This window comes from Stegostoma tigrinum, chromosome 30 (assembly GCF_030684315.1).
Source record: "Stegostoma tigrinum isolate sSteTig4 chromosome 30, sSteTig4.hap1, whole genome shotgun sequence".
NCBI lineage: Eukaryota > Metazoa > Chordata > Chondrichthyes > Orectolobiformes > Stegostomatidae > Stegostoma > Stegostoma tigrinum.
The window spans coordinates 8,604,224-8,621,448 of record NC_081383.1 but is presented as its reverse complement, the minus strand read 5'-3'; the positions used below and the strand labels follow the sequence as shown (position 1 = coordinate 8,621,448).

The 17,225-nt window shown below is 44.5% G+C and overlaps 1 protein-coding gene across 3 annotated transcripts in view; it reads right to left on the bottom strand.

Moving 5' to 3' along the window:
- LOC125465819 (CUGBP Elav-like family member 4) overlaps positions 1–17,225 on the bottom strand; it is a 489,416-nt gene that overhangs the window by 22,459 nt on the left and 449,732 nt on the right. For all 3 annotated transcript variants that reach the window (XM_059638580.1, XM_059638579.1, XM_059638581.1), the window contains 5 exons: positions 10,299–10,446; positions 6,117–6,266; positions 4,780–4,842; positions 2,822–2,899; positions 1,116–1,259 (listed from right to left, as the gene is read on the bottom strand). In XM_059638580.1, coding sequence (XP_059494563.1) covers positions 1,116–1,259; positions 2,822–2,899; positions 4,780–4,842; positions 6,117–6,266; positions 10,299–10,446 — 583 coding nt within the window. The remainder of the gene's footprint in view (positions 1–1,115; positions 1,260–2,821; positions 2,900–4,779; positions 4,843–6,116; positions 6,267–10,298; positions 10,447–17,225) is intronic.

Here is a 17,225-nt window from a genome sequence, read left to right as displayed (position 1 = left end):
ATTGATGAGACCAGTATTTGTTACCTGTTCCTTTATTCCCTTGAACCGAGGGGCTCGCTCAGAGGATCAATCACGCTGCTGTAGGTCCAGAGTCACACAGAAGTAAGGAAGACAGATTTCCTTCCTTAAAAAGCATTACGGTGACCCAGAGGTTTGGTTATAAAATGGCAATTGATAACCGTTACAGCCACTAGTTTTTAATTCTAGATTTATTGAATTTAAATTGCAACAGCGGCCATGTGGGATTTGAACCCATGTTCCCATAGCATTAACCTGGAGTTCTGGATTATTAACTACTGTAACACTGGAACAATACCGTCCTCTTTCCCTTATGCAGAGGGAGTGCTGCACTGTTGGAGGTGCCATCTTTCTACTTAGATCTTAAACGAAGGCTCTGTCTGCCTTCATAGATGGTTGCAAAAGATCCCATGGCACTATTTGCCAGATATTAGGGTAATTCTCCGACCTGCCTTGGCAAATATTTATCCCTCCATCAGCATCACTGAAGAAAACAGATGATCTGGCCATTATCACATGGCTGTTGGTGGGATCTTGCTGTGCACAGGTTGGCTCATGTCTTGCCACCTACTCTGAGAGTTGTCCTATACAACTGCCAGTCAGTGCCCACTATCTTAGCATGAATGAATGATTGCAGGACTGTTACAGCACAGAAGGATGCCATTCAGCCCATCACTGCTGCATGGGCTCTTCAAATGGGCAGCATTGCCCGGTGCCAATCTCTATTTCTTTCCCCAAACCCTTGCACACTATTTCTACCCAAATTATCATCCGATGCCCTCTTCAATGGCTCATTTGAACCCGCCACCTCCACATTTCTAGGCAGTGCATTTCAGACTCTAAGCACTCACTGAAGGAAAAACTTTACGTATTTTTCTCCATCATCCTTGCTTCTTTTGCACATCGCTTTAAAATCAATGCCCCTCGTTCCTTCCCAATTTCAATCCTAGCCTTAACTTATTAAACATTTAATTCCAGGCACCAGGCAGTTTATGGGAAACCCTCCAAATTCTATGGCTTATGGTGTTTACTCTAAGCTTCCTTGTTCGAACAACGATGATGCATGGTGACACTTGCCAAGCAGCCAGCCGACTCACCGAAGCATTTACTCTGATTGGTGGCTCTGTCCATGAAGACCTTAGAGGAGATGACTGACCCAAACGGCAGAAACATCTGCATGAGTTCACTATCCCCGAACTCCTGGGGGAGGTGGTAAATGAAAAGATTGCAGCCCTCTGGCCCTGGATAAGGAGAGATAAAAGGAGATATCAGCAGAGAGAAATAACAAGCGGGGAGGAATGACAAGACTGACCCCGTGCTACATAAAAAAGGGGGTAGGCTTTGAAGACACTAAAGAAGTTCGGATCTTGAATGGGAGGAGCTTAATAATAGAACCCATTGACTATCATAAACTGTTCGATATTACAGACTAATAAATCATAAGTACCACTTTGATCACTGAGGGAGAGAAGGGGTAATCCCAAAGTTAAACTGTATTTAATATGAACATGAGGCTGATTCAAAAGCATGAGAGAGAGGGGTTTCAATAGGAGAGTTAGAGTATGACAGGAATCAGCTTATATAGGACACCAGAGGGGAAATATTTCAATGGGAAGTTATCAGTAACATGGTACTCCCCTTGAAATACATCCTGTTGCACATTGTCCATCTTCTCTGCTCCATCATTAGAGGCCATGCCTTGGGTTGATGGGCCCCTAGCTCTGGAACTCCCTTCCTAAACCTCTCCACCTCTCCCCCTCGTTTCGGTCACCTCCGAAGATCTAAGCCCTTCATCAAGCTTTTTGGTCACGCTGCCCTATTATGTGGCATGGTGCCAAGTATTGTTTGACCACCCTCTCATGAAGCACCTTCAAACGGTGGATGACCAACAGGTGCCTGGTTGTACAGAACCTGAATCTTGCTGAAAAAGAGAGAGACATGTTGCTGGAGCTGTTTATCTTGGAGCCATCAGGACAAATGCAAGAAAGCCAAATTTCAAACAATCACAGTGATTTATTCAACAGGAGAAAGGGGTGCTGATTGGTTGTTAGGTCAACTAGACGCATTGATGTGGAGAAAGCAATAGGTTCCCAAGCTCTGGGGTAATTCCAAACAAGGTGTGGGTTTTTAACATATTCCTTGTGCCAGCAGAGAATGAACCCCACTGTATGATGATATGTCATTCCTAACCACCGTAAGCAAGACACCTAACAACCTCAACTTTACACTGGTTGCTGGTGTAGCCATCGATACATTCACGATTGTTTAGCAAGAGCTGCCTAGTCAGAAAAACATATCAAACAGCAGACCCTTTGTTTGGGACTTTGCAAGTGTGAGCTCATAGAAGCAAAGAGCCCCTAAAGTACAGAAAGAGGCCATTCAGCCCATTAAACCTGCACTGACTTTCTGAAGAGGATCCCACTCAGACCCAGTCCCCTACTCTAACCTGCAACCCCACATTTCCCATGGCTAAAACAACTAGCCTAAACATACCTGAAAACTATAGACAATTTCAATATGGCCAATCCACCTAGTCTGCACATCTTTGGACTGTGGGAGGAAGCCGGAGCACCCGGAGGAAACCCACGCAGACACAGGGAGGATGAGCAAACTCAACACAGACAGTCAGCGGAAGGTGGAACTGGTAGAGTTTGGTCTGTGTTCTATTAAAGCTTATTGCCAGAATAGTTGTGTGCCCTTCAACAAGAGCAGTCTGCGCTGTAGCTGATGTGGAACTGATTGGAAGTGTCTTCGGTAAAGTTTGCGGGTGTTATGGCCTCGGAGATTTGTTGCCATGACTCACCTTCCCTTTGCTGTGTAATGACTGGAGGTGGCTGTGGAAATGCTTGACTGATCTGGGCAATCGCTGTTGGATACATGGCTTTTCATCAAAAAGAAGACAGAAAAGAGAATAATCTGTTGAATGCATCAAACAAACCTCTTTTATGACAGTTGTGGAAAACGCTTCCATATTTTTCCCTGCCTGTCATTCCCGAACCATTTACAAACATTAGGAGCAGAGGTAGACCATTTGGCCTGTCGAGTTTGCTTCACTAAAATCATGACTGATCCGTTTCGGTTTCTATTCCAAATTCCATGTTCCCATCTACATCTAATAATCTTTGATTCCATTTGCCTAACAACGATATATCCCCCACACCCATTATCTTTAAAATATTTGAGATGTCATTTCACCAATACACCGTTCAGCTGAAGCATAACATCCTTGCTTCAATACAAAAACAAAAATTGCTGGAGAAATTCCCAAGGACTGGCAGCATCTATGGACATAGCAAAACAGAGTTAATGTCTTGAGTCTGGTGACTCTTCTTGAGAACTACTTGTTTTGAAGAGCAATGACTAGATGCAAACTATTAACTTTGATTCTCTTTCCACAATGCGACCAGATCTGCTGAGTTTCTCCAGCAATTTCGATTTTTGTTCTGCTTTCATTTCAGATCCTTAGCTTCCACAGTTCTTCATCTTATTCTTACTTAAGTGTTCAACTTCTCTTGTTGGACAGTGTTGCAGAACAGAAAGACCTATGGGCTCAGGTAAATAATTTTTTGAAGTTTGCGTCACACACAGACAGGGTGGTTAAAAAGGCGTTTGGCACACTTGCCGTCATTGCTCAGCCCTTTGAGTATAGGGGTTGGGAAGACATATTAATGTTGCACAAGACATTGGTGAGCCTCTTCTAGAGTATTGTGTCCAGTTCTGGTTGCCCAGTTTAGAAGAAGGATATTATCAAGCTGGAGAGGGTTCAGAAGAGATTTACCAGCATGTTGTTGGGTATGGAAGGTTTGAATTATAAAGAAAGGCTGGATAGACTGGGACTTTTCTCACTGAAGTATAGGAGGTTCAGAGGTGACCTCATAGAAGTTTATAAAATCCTGAAGGATATAGATAGGGTTAACGGTAGGTATCTTTTCTTTAGGGTGGGGGATTTCAAGGCTACGGGGCACATTTTAAAGGTAGGAGGAGAAAGACATGCGGGACAATTTCTCTAAACAGAAGGTGGTTCACGTGTGGAATGAACTTCCTGAGGATGTGGTGGACGTGGGTAAAATTACAATGTTTAAAAAACATTTGAGTAAGTACATGAATAGGCAAGGTTTAGAGGGACATGGTCAGGTGGAGACAGGTGGGACTAGTTTAATTTGGAACTGTGCTCAGCGTGGATCGCTTGGACTGAAGGGTCTGTTCCCATGCTGTATGAGTCTATGACTCTATAACGGAGGATAGCAGCTCAGCCTCCTGAATCACTTGCTGTGCCTGCACACTAACATGGTGTGATTCAGGCACTTAAACACCTAGATCCATCTGTGCCTTGGTATCCTGCCACTGTTCTTGAAAAAATATTTTTGGTTATTTAAGAAAAAATCTACTAGCAGGAGATTATTCCTGTAGAAAGATTCAATCATATCGCTTCCTGACCGTCATTGCTTCTCCATCAGACTATCCTTGCCTGACCAGCTCACAGCCCTGCTTGAGCAGTCTAGAGAGTGAACCACTGGTCCACCTCATTTCCCTGGCTCCATTTTTTCCCGTAAAACTTTGGATAATGAACTGATGAATTGGAATATCAGCAATACTTCTAGCCTAAGAGGTTTGGAAGGATAAATTTCCATTCAGTGTTCACAGAAAGCACACGTAACAGCAAGAGTTAATCAACTCTGTAAAGTCCAAAAGGGTGGCAAGCTTTAGCAGAAAACATAGCGCCTATTTAAAAGAATACAAGCAAATGAGAAATGTCGTTACCAGTGTACTGCTGAACCCCAGTGAAAGCCTGCTGCAAGGCATCAGCTGCAGATGGACTTTGTGCTAGAAACAAAATGGGAGAGACAGAGACAAGATGGAGACGGGGGAGACAGAAGGTGAGAGATGGAGAGAAGATGGTGGATGGGAGAGAGAGAGGTGAGAAATCGTAGAGATGGAGAGCAGGTGGGAGGTGTGTGAGAGAAAGAGAAGGTGAATGATTGTAGAGATGGAGAGAAGGTGAGAGACGGGAGAGAGGGAGACAGAAGGCAAGAGATTACATAGATGGAGAGAAAGTGGGAGATGGGAGAGAGGGAGACAGAAGGTGAGAGATTGTATGGATGGAGAGAAGGTGGGAGATGGGAGAGATGGACAGAAGTTGGGAGAGATTGAGGGAAAGTGAGAGAGACAAGAGAGATAAACAGGAAGTGGAAAAGGCAGGAGTAATAGAGAAAAGTTGAAAGGCCGGAGAGATGAGAGACATTAAGAAACAAGAAATATGGTGAGAAGGTAAAAGATAGAAGATAGGAGGGATGAAGAGAAGGTGAGAGAGAGGATAACAATAGAAAAGCAGCAATTATTTTTAAATAGAAAAAATGGGGAAGCATGTGAAAATAAAAAGAATGAATCCAAAGCAGAAATAGAGATGCAAAAAGGGGGATATCAGAGAAAGCCAAAGGGAGAATGAGATTGAAAAAGGGGAACAAGTAAGAGAATGAAAGAAACAAGATAAAAGTAGAGTGAACAAAAGGATAAAAATAGAGTGTGAAAAAGAGCGAAATGGGAATGAGAGAAAATGATAGACAGCGAGAATTTAAATAATTCACAAAGTAAGCAAAGAATCAGATTTCAGGAAGTTCAACTCAAAGGACACAGAAGAGAAAAGTTTTAATATATGTTGGAGGGAAACAGATGAAAACAGGAAATGAATTATAGCAAAGAAACAGAATAAGCAGGAGGAAAAAGAGAGCAAAAATACAAAACGAGAAAACAGTGGGAGAAAGGAATGAAAAAGAAATTAGAATAAAAGGAGGGAAAGAATGAGGGTAGAAGGGATGGAAAGAAGAAGAGAGAGAGATTAGTGCATGCTCCTGATTGTCATAATGTAATTTATCTTCTCCAAACACTATTTGGACAATGTTTCATTCAATAAAAATTCATAGACAGTCACATTTTTCATTGATGTAGTTTATGTCGCCAAGCAGTTTTAAGGCAGGCTACACATTATTTTACAACGAAATCACTTGTTGCAGAGAAGCTACTTCATGGCACAATGCAATCATTCATCTTGTGGGAAAGCGAAAGCCAAGATTTGTCTCGAGGTTGAAGATTGTACAAACCTGTGTACGGGTGGATGCCATTAGCGTAGACAGCCTCTACTGTGGGGTGCCCATTGTGCTGAGTGGAGAGGCCTGTGTAGCCATTCACCCCCATCGGAGATACAATACTGGGCACAGCAGGAGCCGCAATCCCAGGAGGAGAGGACAACCCTGAAAGCAAAAGCAGTGCAAACATTTCATCTTCCTCTTCAACTCAGTGCCTTCCAGCTCCTCCAGAGGGATACTACCTCAGCTTGGACACTTCCCAGGAGAATGGGCATGATTTCCCAATACTGACTGACCCCACAGAGACAGGCAGGCTTCCCCATTCCTCCCCCTGCCCAACCAGCTCTGAATAAGAACATTCCAAGAGAGTTTTAAGACAATGCTCAAGTTTTCTTGAATTACCTTGTTGAAAGCAGCACGGTGGCTCAGTGATTAGCACTGCGGCCTCACAGCGGAAGGAGTATGGGTTTGATTCCACCAGCAGTGGGTGAGGGGAGCAGGTAGTGAGTAGAGAACAGGCAAGCAGTGGGTGAGGGGGGCAGGTAGTGAGGTGAGAACAGGCAAGCGGTGGGTGGGGGGGCAGGTAGTGAGTAGAGAACAGGCAAGCGGTGGGTGAGGGGGCAGGTAGTGAGTAGAGAACAGGCAAGCAGTGGGTGAGGGGGGCAGGTAGTGAGGTGAGAACAGGCAAGTGGTGGGCGAGGGGGGCAGGTAGTGAGTAGAGAACAGGCAAGTGGTGGGTGAGGGGCAGGTAGTGAGGACGGAACAGGCAAGCGGTGTGTCAGGGGCAGGTAGTGAGTAGAAAACAGGCAAGCGGTGGGTGAGGGGGCAGGTAGTGAGGTGAGAACAGGCAAGCGGTGGGTGAAGGGCAGGTAGTGAGGTGAGAACAGGCAAGCGGTGGGTGAAGGGCAGGTAGTGAGGTGAGAACAGGCAAGCGGTGGGTCATCGAGGGGTGGGTGCAAGAGCTGCGCCAGTTCGCTGATGCCTGAATGTAGGGGGAAGGGCTATCATGGAGAGTAGGCTCTGACAGGAGTTCCCAGAATTCAGTCCACAGAGCAATCTGGAGGTCAGTGCTTTCAACCCCACTCAGCATGTGCTGGAAGAGTTTATCTACAATGTTGTGTTGTTGGATAGGAGCTGCTGGGTGACAGCTTCTATCGAAACACCCGACTCCTCCCCATCTAACCCCCCACCCTAAACCCAACCAATGAACTTTTAGCAAACACCACTAGTAGTTCTGAAAATGGTGCTGTGACACTGAAAAGGCCCCCCCTTTTACTCCTATGCAGCCATCTTCCCACATCCCGCAAGCTGCCACTTTCCTGGTGGCCTTCCTCAAGCTGGCCTGTTATCTGCCTGCCTCCAATGCAATCTATGTTCAGGATGCAAACTGCAGTCTTATGCTAGGAGGCCGACGCAGTTTTGAGATGTCGCTGGACGAAATGTATCAACAACAATCCTTTTCATTTATATAGTTTCATTCACAGAACGGTTAGGCAGCTGGAAGGCTCCTCACATGAACAATTCACGCCTATTATAACCAAGGATAGAACAGCTAAAGTTGTATCAGAGATAATGGGAACTGCAGATGCTGGAGAATCCAAGATAACAAAGTGTGGAGCTGGATGAACACAGCAGGCCAAGCAGTGCTCCTGAGATGCTGCTTGGCCTGCTGTGTTCATCCAGCTTCACACTTTGTTATCTCAGAACAGCTAAAGTTGCAGGTCTTAATGAACCTTACAGGCATGCTGTTTTCATTGGTCAGAGCATCGAGTATAGGAGTTGGGATGTCTTGCTGCAGCTGTACAAGACATCGGTGAGGCCACATTTGGAGTAGTGCATGCAGCTCTGGTCACCCTTCTATAGAAAGGATATTATTAAACTAGAAAGAGTGCAGAAGAAATTTTCTAGGATGCTACCTGGGCTGGAAGGTTTGAGTTGTGAGGAGGGGTTGGATAGGCTGGGATTTATTCCTCTGGAGAACTGAGGGGTGACCTTACAGAGTTCTATGAAATCATGAAAGGTACAGATAAGATAGATAGCCAACAGCTTTTCCCCATGGTAGTGGAGTCTAAAACTGGACAGCATAGGTCCAGGTTTAAGGGAAGAGGGGAGAGATACAAAAAGGTCCAGGGGAGTAATTTTTCCACACAGAGGGTGGTGAGTGCCTGCAATGGGCTGCCAGAGGTAGTGGTGGTGGTGAGTACAGTTTTGTCATTTAAGAAACATTTGGACAGGTACGTGGATGGGACAGGGTCTGTTTCCATGCTGTAGACCTCTATGGCTCTAAGTGACAAAGTAGCATTGTTTCTTTATATTTCTGCAGAGTCAAGGGGAATGCAGCGCTATCCAGATAGCCACAACTATCAGCTCTCTCCCCAGTGCCCAAAATTCTCCTTCCACCAAATACTGAGCTGTCTGAAGCAGGAAGGGTGCAGAAGGACTTCGACACGTGAGGAGAGCGGGCAAAGAAGTGGCAGATAGCATGCAATGTGGGAAAGTGTGAGGTTCTGCGCTTTGGTAGGAAGAATAGAGACATAGACCATTTCCTAAATGGAGAAAGTCTTCAGAAATCTGAATGACAGATGGACTTGGGAGTCCTAGTTCATGATTCTACTGTGATTAACATGTAGGTTCAGTTGACAGTTAAGAAGACAAATGTGATGTTAGCATTCATTTCAACTGGACTAGAACACAGCAGCAGAGATAAACTGCTGAAGCTGTGTCAGGTTCTACTCAGACCCATGCATTTGGAACATTATGAGCAGCAGAGATTCACACGGATGATCCCTGGAATGGTAGGTTTAACGTACGATGAACGGCTAAGGATCCTGGGATTGTACTCATTAGAGTTTAGAAGGTTGAGGGGAGATCTAATAGAAGCTTATAAGATAATGTATGGTTTAGAAGGGGTGGACGCGAGGAAGTTGTTTCTGTTAGGCAGGGAGACTAGGACCCGTAGGCACAGCCTTAAAATTAGAGGGGCTAAATTTAAAACTAAAATGAGATGACATTTCTTCAGCCAGAGAGTGGCGGGCTTGTGGAATTCATTGCCATGGAGTGCAGTGGAGGCCGGGACGTTGGATGCCTTCAAGGCAGAGATCGACAAATTCTTGATCTCAGGAGGAATCAAGGGCTACGGGGAGAGTGCAGGGAAGTGGTGCTGAAATGCCCATCAGCCACGATTTAAATGGCGGAGTGGACTTGATGGGCCGAATGGCCTTACTTCCACTCCTACGTCTTATGGTCTTATGGTTTTCAGTCCCATTGCTAAGGAAGGGTGCACTGGCCTTTGACAGGGTCCACAGGAGGTTTACAAGAATGATCCCGGGTTTGGAGGGTTTGTGATATGAGCAGTGGAATTTTGAAGGATGGGGCAAGATATCGTTGAAATGTACAGAACACTGAAAGGCCTGAATACAGTAGACATGGAGGAGATATTTCCACTAGTAGGAGAGACTAAGACCCGAGGACATGGACTCCGAGTGAAGGGACAACCCTTTAGAACTGAGATGATGAATTTCCTCAATTAGGGCATGATGAATCTGTGGAACTCAATGCACAGACAGCTGTGTAGCCCAGGTCATTGAATGTATCTGAGACAGAGATAGGTGTGCCTGTGCCATGTGTTTACACCTGTCTGTATGCACATGTGTGTCTGTCTGTGACTCTTTGAGTGTATGTGTGTGTGTGTTTATGTCTGCCTGTATGTATGCATGGGCCTCTGTATGTGTGTGTATGTGTGCATGAGCTTGTGTGTGTGTGTATATGTGTGTGTGTGCGCCTGCACACGGAAGCGTGTGCACAACTGCATGTGTGCCTGTCATGTGCTACACAAATTTAGTTGTATATGGCCTCTGTTTTCTCTGTGGGGTCGCTTTAAGGTCACCAATGTAGATGCATGTCCTGTAGCAAGTGGTACACATGTGCAGCTAGTTTATTGCACTGTCTGGAACATTTTGGCTGCCTGCACAGCTGAGAGGTAATGCTGGTCACATCTATATTTTATCTGGTGTTGCAGGGGCAGGGGGGCGCAGCTGGCATGAAAGGGCTGTGGCGGGGGGTGGTCCTTTACACATTGGCTGACTGGCTTTTTCCTCCCAAGCGAGGGGACCAGAGCATTTCCGGCAGGTGGGTTAGACCAAGTGAACAGGCCCTTGCCCTCAGGTATACTGCCAAGGTGAATGGGGGGGGCCTTACCTGATGTGGGTGTGAGTGGCGCAGCCGCCAGTCCGTTCAGGTTGATCGCAGCCATGTGGTGCATCTGTGCAGTGGGGAAGGCAGCGGTGGGGTTCAGGTATCCAGTGTGGGTGGTGGCTGCCATTATAGCTGCTTGTTGCTGCATCAGCTGCAGAAAGAAAAGAGAAACAAAAAAATCAACTTCAGTCCAAGCTTGGCTTCTCCAGGAACAATCCCACTATCCACACAACCACTCAGCAGTGAAGGATGCCATTTCACCCATCGGCTTTGTGCTAGCTCTTCGCAAAGGAGCAAACTAGTTAAGCTGCACCCCTGCTGCGAACCCAAGCTCTGCGATTGCTTCCCTTCTCCATTTTTAAATCACATCTGTTTTTGTGTTTGTGATTGAGGCAGTGAGGATAAGTGCTGGAAAATTGGCTGATTTGTGCACTCAGGTATCCAGGCGACTATCAGGCAACGATGAATATTTCTGTGGCTCAGCTTGAAATAGGGTTTTGATATTCTCCTCAAAATACCTCAATTGCATCTCCTCAAGATCCATCTTCTGTTACTTCAAATTTTCCATCGCCTTCTCTCTTCCACCACTATCCTTTTCAACCTCCCTTCTGTTCCACCCGGTCAGAGATATACCCTCTCCTTCCCCCTTCATCAAAAAATGACGTCTGTTGCTCTCTCCGTGGATGCTCCCTGACCTGCAGACTGTTTCCAGTATTCTTTGTTGGTGGTGCTTCTGAACAAGACTGCAAAACAGGCAGGCTCATGCTAATGAGACATTGAGACTGTTGCATTGAGCAGAAGGTTGATACCCCAGCCAAGCTCCTACTATACCATGCCATTGGTTAATGCTCAGGGTGGGAACTCAGTATGCACAGAAAGGTTGCCAACACTGATCGCTGCTGTTCAAACCAACTTACTCTATACGGGATCACCATGCTTGCAAGATTGTCCTGGGGAGCCTGTGAGTTGAAAACTAACCTCCCAGGACAAAATTGCAAGCGAACTTCAGGAAAGTACTCTGTAGCAGAAACAAACGACCCTTAGAATGACAGTATCACAGAATTGTTACAATTGAAAGGAAGGCCATTTTTCCATCGTGCCCATTCTGGCCCTCCGAAGGAGCCATTCACGAAATGCTATTCACCTACCCTCTCCACACTCCCTTGCACATTCGATGGATGAACCAACTCCTGTCAACTTAATGTAAGCACTGTCACATCAGGGAAAATACGCCGCTGGAGTCAAAGTGACAGTGTCATGGGGAGGTGGTGGTGCAGTGCTAAGGTCACTGGCAAGTGAAACTAAAGCCCAGAATGTTGCTTGTGAACATGGGCTCAAATCCCAGCACAACAGCTGGTGGAATCTAAATTCAATTAATAACATCTGGAATTGAAAGCTAGTTCAGTTGGAGTGGCTATGAAGCACTTATTGTCGTAAAAACCCATCTGTCTCAATGATATTCTTCAGAGAAGCAAATCTGCTGTCCTTACCTGGTCTGGCCTTACACATGACTCCAGACCCACTGCAATATGGGTGACTCTTAGCTGCCCTCTGAAGTGGCTGAGTAAGCCACTCTGTTTGAGCAGTAATGAGGGATGAGCAACATGCCCACATGAACAAATAAAGAGGGAGAAACAAACACCTATTAATAAAACTGAAGAGAGAATCCTCTTAAGTGGCACAAAAGTGAAAACTACAAAAATGTCAAGTGTTCTCATGCAAAGGAAACATTCTGTTTATTTTTTATTTTCACTTTGCTTTCTTGGTGACGAAGATATTGGAGATGGATCATGGAAAAAAAGTGCTGTTAAACCTGCATGACTGGTTAAAATGCAGGATATCAACTGATAAAATGTCCAATCCTAATTTTATATGAAGTGCATTGAAATATTTATTGGAGCAGTAAACACAAGCCATGCTTTTGTCCCGCAGTTGGTGTTTCCAGGCGTTATCGCTGGAGATCCTGTTTGGTCTATTACAGTCTTTGTCAGGGGTTTGTGTCATATTCTCATTAACTATTAGCTTTTTTTAATGTCCAACATGATAAACTGACTTTCATCCTCATATGGATATACACTTGGGGGTGTTACCACTCAGTGGGGGCCCACTGACGTCATTCACAAAATTATTAGCCAGTGACGTAAGTGATGTGCATTAAAGAGATTTACTGTTGTTTGTGCCAACTCTTTAGGACAAAGCAGCCTGCTTGATTGGCACTACACCCACAGTCTTCCACTCCCTCCACCACTGACACTCAGTAGCAGCTGTATGTACTATCTACAAGATGCACTGCAGAAATTCACCAAAGATCTTCAGACAGCATCTTCCAAACCTACGACCACTCCCATCTAGAAGGACAAGGGCAGCAGATATATGGGACCACCATCACTTGCAAGTTCCCTCCAAGCCACTCACCTACCTGACTTGGAAGTACATTGCCGTTCCTTTGCTGTCTCTGGGTTAAAATCCCGGAATTTCCTCCCCAGGGGCATCAATCTACAGCACGTGGACAGCATTGTTTCAAGAAGGCAGCTCACCACCACCTTCTCAAGGGCAACTAGGGACAGGCAATAAATATTGGCTCAGCCAGTGACGCTCATGTGTCACAAGTGTTGCTGTACATGTTCATTACATCCTGCTCCACCTCCTGTTCCTTCTCTTCTGAAGCTGCAAGATAAGATCATGGAACTCTCTGTTATCTCCCTGGACTGTAAGTCACAGCCACTGGCAGCTGTACAAAAATCTGCCAAAATATGTTGACAAGGTGATCAGAGAATATAAAGGAAGCCTGGAGAGAGGGAAGGAAAGATACACAGCAGTTGAGGATAAGCATTGGCTGGATGAGTGCAGCTCCAACCACATGCAAGAAGCCCGACATCATCCAGGACAAAGTAGACCATCCACCATTTCAAACGTTCACTCCTCCATCACTGATGCTTGGTAGCCATTGATGCTATCTGTGACAAAGCAGCCCAGTTGATTGACACCTCATCCACTAGCACCCATTCCCTCCACCACTGACTCTCAGTAACACCAAGGCTCCCGAGGCAGTACCTTCCAAACCTGAGGCCTCTAACGCCTAGGAGGACATAGGCAGCAAACACATAGGAACTTAAAACGGACAGCAGGTAATGCTGCAGATACAGAGCAACACCACAACCTGCAAGTTCCTCAGCAAGCCACGTCTCATCCTGATTTGGAACTATATCATGTTCCTTCACTGTCGCTGGGTCAATATCTGCAACTCTCTTCCCAATAGCACTCACACCACAGGAAATGCAGTATTTCAAGGAAGTGGCTCACCGCTAACTTCCCAAGGGTAATAGGGAATGGGTAACCAATGCTGGCCCAGATATCGGCATCCACATTTCTGTGGGAGAATAAATAAAAAGCTTGATTTCTTCTAAGATTTTCGGGAATTGTTTATTAACTAAACAAAAAAGCATTGAGAAAATCATGAAATAAAGAAGGAACAAAGACTCTTCATAACAGCTTGCATCTATATAGTGTCTTTATCATAATAAAATGGTGAAACATTCACAGAAATTGTTCAACGCAGGACAGAATGTGATGCAGGTTGGGTAGTGTTGAGCTGAAATGTTGGTTCTTAAAAGAACAAAGAACAGTACAGACACAAGAGCAGGCCCTTTGGCCAACCAAGACTGCACCAATTGGGAGGGGGGGTGCGCTTGGCACAGTAGCTCAGTGGTTAGCACTGTTGCCTCACAGTGCCGGACACCTGGGCTCAATTCCACCCTTGGGTGACTGTCTGCGTGGGTTCCCTTCAGGTGCTTCAGTTTCCTCCAACAGTCCAAAGATGTGCCAGTTAGGTGGATTGGTCATGCTGAATTGCCCCATAGGGTCCAGGGACATGTAGGCTAGGTGGCTTAGCCATGGGAAATGCAGGGTCACAGGGATGAGGGTTGGGTCTGGGATGAGCTTCAGAGGAGTAGTGTTGGTTCAATATGCCAAATCACTGGCTTCCACACTGTGAGGATTCCATCATTCCATGAATTCAGTTAGTACTGCTGTACTCACCCTTTATCTGCAAAAAGCACCTGACTGTGAGGCAGGACCATGTGTGCCTTTACTAAGTTCATGTGAAACTAGTTTCATAAAGTCTAGATCTTGAACTGCTATACAGAATTAGACCTATTTCTTAACCACTGCTCACAAGTAATGGCATCTTGCATGCATACAACATTTCTAATGCAGATGCTTGCCTTCGGCACCTGAACTACACTTCTGCAATTGACAAAGACAGGACATCCATGTAGTTGCTGCAATGATTGTCAGCTCTGGGAATAAGGTAACTGGAGCAATGAAAGCCGCATGAAAGAAAAGTGGACAATCTTGCCCAAGCTCCACGATGAATATATTGTTGCTGTTGCATAACTCCCTGTTTCTGTCCGTAGGCTATGCTGATTTTGAATTATCACAAACGATTTTGCATCCCCTACTCTTCATTTGGAACCTTTTCTCCTATCACATACAATGCCATATTTGTCAAGGATTGTCAAGCAGTTGCTCATTGGAGTGTGCCTTGTGTTTGATTAATGGCTTCTTGGCAATTGTGGAAGATCTTTTTCTAGACTGTCCTCACCCTTCTCAAAGCTCTTGGGTTACTGGCTCTGTGCAGTCAACTTGTATCTCATAAACATGTTCCTCTGCACTACAGTCACAGCACGTTAAAGGGAAATGCTTTGTACCCCAGCTGATATGAATTCCATATTTCACCTACTTAGTCAAACCCCATTTCTCCACACCTCTCCTGAAAACATAAAATGTTTTTCTTCTTCAAGCGGTGGTCTAGTCTTGATTGTATTAATAGCACAGTGCAGAGCAAAGCAAAAACTTTTTGAAAACACCATCTTACCAATTATGACCTGCCACAAAAATTAACTGACTGCTATAGACTTTCCAAAATAAACTCAGTGCTGAACTAGAAGATGAAAAGTAAAGGGTAGAGATAAAGCAGACAAAGTGAGAGATGCTGCTGTTTGTCATTTACAAAGACAAGGCATTGGAAGATTGCCTCCAAGAGTCTTTTCTAAATGGAAAGTGCCTGTAGAAAGTGAAAGAGACAAACAGCTTTCTAGGTTGATTAAAATAATAGACTAAATAAATGGCCCACGCTGTGCACTGTGCTTTCAGAAGAAGCTGCAGAGGGTGGGATGAACTGTCAATACAGTAAACTGACTAATTCGTGAGAGACTGGTATTTCAATGAGGGGAAGAAGATGCTGACAAAATGTTCGAAGGTGATCTCATGGAGTGGGAATCAAATGGTGACTGGAAATGGAAATTAGAATTAGGTTTATTGTCACGTGTACTGAAGTCACAAAAGGAGTACGCGGTACAGTGAAAAGTGTGCCGTGCCTTCAACGCACAGTTGTATCTTAGGTACAAATACCCGAGTACAAGCCTTAGACACAAAAAAAAGAGAAAATAAGGACTAAAGTTATTCTACTTTACAGATATACATAGTTAGGAAAATAAGAAATAAAACTAAAAAAGGTAAAATAAGGCTAAAATGGGACCACCATAGGTGATTGTTCATCAACAGTTAATAAAGTAATGGAATTGTAGATATTAGTGAAGCATTTGCTTGTTGGCAGTGAAGTGATAGAACAACTGTTGTCCTTTTTTCAAAACAAAATTCACTTCTTTGCAAACATTTCAAATTTATAACTATTTTCTGAAACCATCTTAAATAAACTAGAATCCCGTTAAACCTTCTGAGTAAGGAATCAATTTGTACTCTTGGTCTAAAAGGATAACAATTTTAGGCAAGTATTTTCAATCCTTATTTTGCCCCACATTCTCATGAATGCTTGTGAGAAATTATGTCTTGATTTCCTTCTTTATCCATTGATACCAAACCTAAATCCATTGTTGTCACTGTTTCAGCATCAAGGGAAATATTAACTGACACACTTTATGCAAATTAGGTGCAAGGCATTTTTCTTTATTAATTTGTGGGACAGAAACTTTTAAACCATCCACTTCCAATTCCTGAACATCACAATCAATACGTCCACTAATTATCATTTTTGGTGCCCTAACCTTTGAGGTCCCTGCACAGGGAAACCAGGGGCCAATGCTTTGACATTGTCCAGTAGGCTGAATGCCTGAATTCTACTCTTGTCTTATGTTCTTATGATCAGTGTGCATGGAAGGCCTAAAATGAACAAGGATCATAAGTCTCCTCTGCTCCACTTCAGTTGATATGCTGCCGAAATTCTTGCCTGAGCCTGTATTACCTCCTTGCCTGACTATTTCAAACCCTCCTCTCCGATTTCTAATCTGCTTCGTCCCTGGGATACCAATTGTGAGGATCCTGTTGGTTTTGAAAGGTTATTTTTGTCCTGGATTTTTTTTGAGGAGAGGTTGTAAAGGCAGAGATGCTGAATAGTCGAGGGTGCTAGAAAGCTAAAACAGTTTAACAATGGAAGGGGGAATGGCCAGTTTTCCCAGTTCAGGGGTTTCTAGATTTTTTTAGCTATAGCAGCCACAAGATGTTTCGTGCACCAGAACAGTGACAAGCTTCAGTAAAGGATTCCTAACTAATGTTCTCTGAAGTTACCCCAGACATCGTTCCCTCCTGCCTGTAAGAATCTGTGTTTGAATTTACCTTTTTGCCAAGGGGTGTGTTTATGGGATGTTACCATATTGGAACAGTTAATTAGTTAAGTTGCTGTATCTGATCCATTAACTTTTTTGAGCGTTGTTATTCTAAGTTCCGCTTTCTTTTCATTGCATTTCAATTATAGTGTTTAAATAAATTCTGAGATAACAAGGTGTAGAGCTGGATGAACACAGAAAATATTTTTCTGAAGTAGGGTCTAGGTCCAAAACATCAGCCTTCCGGCTCCTCTGATGCTGCTCTTCTGAAGGACAGTTGGGTTGAGGAAGCTAGATGGTGAAACTC